General features: G+C 43.0%; 1 protein-coding gene across 1 annotated transcript in view; it reads left to right on the top strand.

Annotated features, from left to right (window-relative positions):
• The first annotated feature begins 238 nt into the window (after positions 1–238).
• RGL1 (ral guanine nucleotide dissociation stimulator like 1) overlaps positions 239–6,000 on the top strand; it is a 109,821-nt gene continuing 104,059 nt past the window's right edge. Inside the window, 2 exon segments of the mRNA XM_032226674.1 lie at positions 239–432; positions 2,050–2,160. Of these exon segments, the coding sequence (XP_032082565.1) occupies positions 406–432; positions 2,050–2,160 (138 nt within the window). The 5' untranslated portion in view covers positions 239–405.

Raw genomic sequence — 6,000 nt, 5'->3', positions numbered from 1 at the left:
GGGTTAATCACTGCAATAAAGTGAGGAGAGAGATGCCGAAGGGAGCGGGAGTTCAGAAAGTTTGCAAAGCCAGGGAGGGATGGCCGACCTTCATTGGAGGATGCTGGCTTCGTGTGAAGCCTAGAAAGAGTTCACTAGCATAAACAGGAAAGCCTTACATCACCCTGGTGTCTGTGTGTGTGTGTGTGTGTAGGGGAGGAGCCCTGCCTGCTCTCCACTCTTTGTGATCATGAATTGAGCGCAGAGCGCAGAGCGCAAGAGAGAGAGAGAGAGAGAGAGAGAGAGAAAGAGAGATAGAGACCTTCGCCTTTCCAGCCAGGCGAAGCAGTGCCTGCCAGAGGATTGATTAGAGCGGGTTCCTACGACTCACCATGCCCCTTCGGAGCGCGGAGGAGAAACCCAAGGATGAAACTGCTTTGGAGAGCTAAAATGGTAACACACGCGCGCACACAAAGCTTCCTTGCTTTCCTAAAAGGCTTCTCTGCCCAGCCAGAGGGATTCCTCCTTTTGGGGACTCCGAGGCTTGACTTTTGGAGAAGGGAAACCGCTCTGGTGCTGACTTCCCAGAGGGAGAAAAAGAGATTTTGAAGTCTTTTTTTTCTTTAAAGGAAAAAAAAAACCCTGCGACTTAATGCGAATTCGCGTTTGGAAACGACAAACGCCTGCAATTCTCCCTCTTAAGGGTGGGAAAGAACGGCGGGGGGTGGGAAGAGGAAGGGGGGGGGAAACGAAGGGGCTAATAAGCTTTTGTGCACATCTCGAAAGCTTTAGTAAGTCCTTCGTCAATCAAAAAGAGTTATTTTCCTATATGTGTATCTGTGTGTGCGTATCTTGTAGAATGGTTTATTGCAGTGATTAAACTGACGGTGCAGTTAAGTATAGTTCTGCTATAGTTTCCCCGAGTTTATCCCTTCAACTTTCTGACATGCGTAATTTTTTCTTAAAAAAAACAAAACACTTTAATGGAGTTCTGTTAAACCTTATCTGATTTTGAGAGAAAGAGAAGGAGAGATAGTAGGAAAGGAAGAGGAAGAGTGGAAGAGAGGCAAGGGAAGAAGAAAGAGGTAAGGAGAGGTGGGTGGAAGGGAGAGAAAGAGAAGGAGAGGAGGGTGGAAGGGAGAGAAAGAGAAGGAGAGGAGGGTGGAAGGGAGAGAAAGAAGGAGAGAGGGCAGGAAGGGGAAGAGAGAGGGTAGGAGTAGGGGAGAGGTAAGGGAAGAAGGAAGGGGAAGGAGAGGAGGAAGGAAGGAGAGAAGGAAGGGAAGAAGGAAGGGAAAGGAGAGGAGGGTGGAAGGGAGAGAAAGAGGAGAGATAGTAGGAAGGGAAGATGAAGAATGGAGGAGAGGCAAGGAAAGAAGAAAGAGGTAAGGAGAGGTGGGTGGAAGGGAGAGAAAGAGAAGGAGAGAGGGCAGGAAGGGGAAGAGAGAGGGTAGGAGTAAGGGAGAGGTGAGGGAAGAAAGAAGGGGAAGGAGAGGAGGAAGGAAGGAAGAAGAGAAGGAAGGGAGGGAAATAAATAAAGGGAAAATAAGGTGGTGTTACAAAAGGCACTGTTAAACCTTATCTGATTTTTTCTCTCAAGTCCTGTGTTTTTTTTTTGTTTTTTTTAAAGGCTAAAATAAACTCCGCTAATTGTTCCATGGTGCCTGCAATCCAAAATGCATGTGTAGCTTTTAAAGGTTGCAGCTCTTGGTGCAGTTTAAATGCTGACCATAATAGTTATTATGTGTGTATGTGTGTGTGTGAGGGGGGGTATTTCCTTATGATACCATAGAACTATTTGAAATATGTATAAATCCCGGGTAGGGTGCCAGAGAAGCTAAATGGAAATGCAATGATCTTGCTATGTATTCTAGCTTTTTCTCCATTGAATAGCTTCCAATTGGGGGAGATTTGGGGTATTTTTTGTATGTCGGTTGTCCTTTGGAAAGTCTCCTTTGAAAACAAATTGTGCAGCGGCTGGCTCAAAACTCGGGGAAAATGACTTTGTTTCTCCTATTATTACTAAGAAATCCAAGCATTTCCTTTTTTCCCCCTTTCTTCTTCCTGTGGCAGAGCTCAATCCAAGACTGGGGCGAAGAGATAGAGGAAGGAGCAGTTTACCATGTCACTCTCAAACGGGTACAGATCCAACAAGCCGCCAACAAAGGCGCAAGATGGCTAGGGGTGAGTGCAAAAATGCCACTTTGGCATCTTGTAAAAGTGTTTAGTGGACTTTGGAGTCCCCAGCTGAGAGCTGCATTCCAGGCTGCCTATATTCTAGGTGTTGTGCTAAAGCTGGGTTTTTTCACATTCAAATACTTTCTTCATGCTGAATGTTGAATGAATGTTTATTTTATTTATATGCCGCCCTTTTCCCCCTGAAGGGTACTCAGGGCAGCTCATAACTCAAACCAGGGAAGGGGGATACAAACAAAAAATTAAAACGACAGAAAACAATGCATAATTTAAAAACACACAACAGTCATACCATTCGAGACGGGGGCAACAGCTCTTTAGCCCCAGGCCTATCGGAACAGCCAGGTTTTAAGGGCTTTGCGGAAGGCCTGGAGGGTGGTGAGGGTTCGAATCTCCACGGGGAGTTCGTTCCAGAGGGTCGGAGCAACCACAGAGAAGGCTCTCCTCCGGGTAGTCGCCAGTCGACACTGACCGGCGGATGGAATTCGGAGGAGGCCTAATCTGTGGGATCTAATCGGTCTAATGGAGGTAATTGGCAGCAGGCGGTCTCTCAAGTACCCAGGTCCAATACCATGAAGGGCTTTATAAGTGACGACTAGCGCCTTGAAGCGCATGCTGTGTTTGGGGAAGTGTAAAGTAAGGATCAGTGATACTTTTGGCCATATAACAATACATCACCACAGTTTCATAACAAATAGATTTTTGTTTTTTGTTTTTAAGAAGACGAGGGAGGCCTCAGTAATAGCTGAAAGCCTTTAATGCAGATGTTCCAAAGATTGTGCACCTGTGGGGAAACACTTGTGAATTCCTCCCCTTCAAAGTTGGCAATTCTGAGCCAGGTGGACCAATTTTCAGTTGCTTTGTTCCATATTATCTTCTTTTAGATAATCACAAGAGGACACTTGGGTAAAAAGCTGGCTTTAGTTTGGACGTGCCTAGCTGGGAAACTTTCTGTGGGACTTCTAAACTTCTCTGAACAAATAATGCAGTGGTTCCCAAACTTGGCAACTTTAAGACTTGTGGACTTCAACTCCCAGAATTCTCCAGCCAACTGGCTGGAGAATTCTGGGAGTTGAAGTCCACAAGTCTTAAAGTTGCCAAGTTTGGGAACCACTGAAATAGTGGATACATACAGTCTTTGACTTTCAACCACAATTGAACCCAAAATTTCTGTTTCTATGTGAAACAGTTCAGTAGTTTCAAAGTTTCAAAGTTTAATGAATTTATATGCCGCCCAATCCCAAAGGACTCCGGGCGGCTTACATAAAAACAACACTAAAAGAATACAAAAAAATTTAAAATAAAGGGGAAAAGCAGGTTAAAAAGACACATCATGCACTCAATCTTAGTGGGGCTGGACCTCGTTCATGAGGTCAACAGCCCCAGGCCTGCCGGAATAGCCAGGTCTTAGTAGACTTTCGGAAGGCCGTGACATTGCCATAAATATGAGCAAATAGCCACGTGTCAGGAGTGATGATGGGGATGTTGCAACAGTCATAAGTGTGAAAAATTATAAGTCACTTTTATAAGTGCCGTAGCTTCAAACAGTTACTAAATGAATAGTTGTAATTTGAGAACTACCTGTATGTATGTGTTCTTCCTCTGATTTTGTATCTGCAGTTATGTTTGTTTGCTACTAATATGTTTTAAAATGGCAAGATTATACTTTTCTGATAAATTAAATCCAAATGTGTACGTTTAGTATCAAGCTGGATATCCGAGAGACCGCCTCCTGCCACATACCTCCCAAAGACCAATAAGATCTCACAGGATGGGCCTTCTCCGGGTGCCGTCGACCGGACAATGCCGGCTAGCGCCGCCCCGGGGGAGGGCCTTCTCTGTAGTTGCTCCGGCCCTGTGGAACGATGTACCCGTAGAGATCCGGACCCTTCCCACTCTCTCGGCCTTCCGAAAAGCCACCAAAACCTGGCTCTTCCGGCAGGCCTGGGGCTGTTGAACAAGGTCCAGCCCCACTTAAACAGAATGTTTAGTGTGTGTTTTTAAATTGAATCTCTTCTTTTTAAAATTGTATCTCTCCTTTAATTTAACTTTTATTTTTGTTTCTGTAAGCCACCCAGAGTCCTACGGGATTGGGCGGCATATAAATTTATTAAATTGCCAATTGCTGTGCTTTACAGAGTGAACCCAAAGTTGGGATTAAATGTCAACAATTCCATTGGAGCAATGAGATACAATTTAGTTAGATACGGCAATATAGTTTATAGTTGGACCGATTTTCTTTCAGTAGAGTTGATCAGAAGTATTCAGAATGTACTTCCAGCCAATGTGGTATATACATTTGAATGTGGGATCTGTGACTTGAGGAGAAAAAACAACATCATGCAAATACTTAGCTATAAAGCTCCCCAGGTGAATTTGATCTTTGATTAACTTTCAATCTAACCTACTTGGCAAGATTGCTTTGAGGAGGACCCGGAGACACCTGTGTATATTATCTTGGCTTCATGGAAGAAAGGGAAAATATAGGTGTAAGATACATTAGTGACTCAGAACCCTGATGGAGTCAAGACTGATGGAAAATTGCTTACAAGATTATCAGGATTAACCAAGCACCCAGCATGAACAGAAACAGATGAAATGTTTCAGCTTGCTTTCTTGCTGACTCCAAGAAATTGGGATTAAGAAAACAAATATCTTTACCTGTCTGCATTTTAGACACGGCTAATTTAGAGAAACTGACTGTTTTTGAATTATAATACAATACTGCGCCCTACTTGAATCATGACTCTCAGGGAAAATGGCCTGTACCAGGGAGAGCCAGCCTAAGTGGACACATTTGAGATTTTAAGAATAGCAATAGCAGTTAGACTTATATACCGCTTCATAGGGCTTTCAGCCCTTTCTAAGTGGTTTACAGAGTCAGCATATCGCCCCCACAGTCTGGGTCCTCATTTCACCCACCTCAGAAGGATGGAAGGCTGAGTCAACCTTGAGCCGGTGAGATTTGAACCGCTGAACTGTAGATAGCAATATGTGTATACTCTCACAAAATAACTTCAGAGGAGGCGTATCCATTCACAAAATGGCCACCAGATCTAGTTTTAATTCATGCAGGAAACAAATTACTATCGGTCATTCTTCCGACTTGACATTATTGTGGGTCTAGCTGTATTTTTTTTCATAACAAAGCTTGCAAACCATTAAGATAAGAGCTTGGCGTTTTACTTGCAGTATACCATTTCCCACTGTTAAAAACATTCAAGTAGGAAGCCTGATACGAATGCAAGTTGCATGCAAAATAATGGAGATTTTCTTGGTGTCCTAGATGCAGGGTGTAAAAACAATGTAGGAATGGGATCACGCCTTACTCCTGTGATCCCATGCCAACTCTGAAACTGTGGGATGCATAGATGTCAAACTTAAATAGTACTTGTATCCTTCTTTTGGCCCATATATATTGGAGGTTTATGCATTCTGAGAGTTACTATGAAAAAGTGGCGAATATGGGTATCTCAACAAAGTAGCTATAGAATGAGTATTTGATTTTATACACAGCCATCTCTGAGTATGTCTTACATGGTACTTGTGGGATTTATATTAATTTTATCCCACAATGCACACATACACAAATAGGTTTGTGGATTAAAAAAAAAACCTTGGGATTTTTATTATTTTATTATTGAAAAAATCGTAGGTTATGTTTTGACTAAAGGCAGACTAGGTAAGACAAGGCAAATGTTTTAAGTTACTTGAAATCTTTTGTGGACATTCTCACTAAAGACTTGTGGTTGAAGAACTTACACATTTGTAAAATGGAAGCTATTGGTAGATTTTACCACTCACAAAAGCCTCGTTTATCAAAAGAGA

The sequence above is a fragment of the Thamnophis elegans genome, chromosome 11 (genome assembly GCF_009769535.1).
Source record: "Thamnophis elegans isolate rThaEle1 chromosome 11, rThaEle1.pri, whole genome shotgun sequence".
Classification (NCBI taxonomy): Eukaryota; Metazoa; Chordata; class Lepidosauria; order Squamata; family Colubridae; genus Thamnophis; species Thamnophis elegans.
Note: the sequence above shows the minus strand (reverse complement) of the source record. Positions and strands in the feature narration are given on the sequence as shown.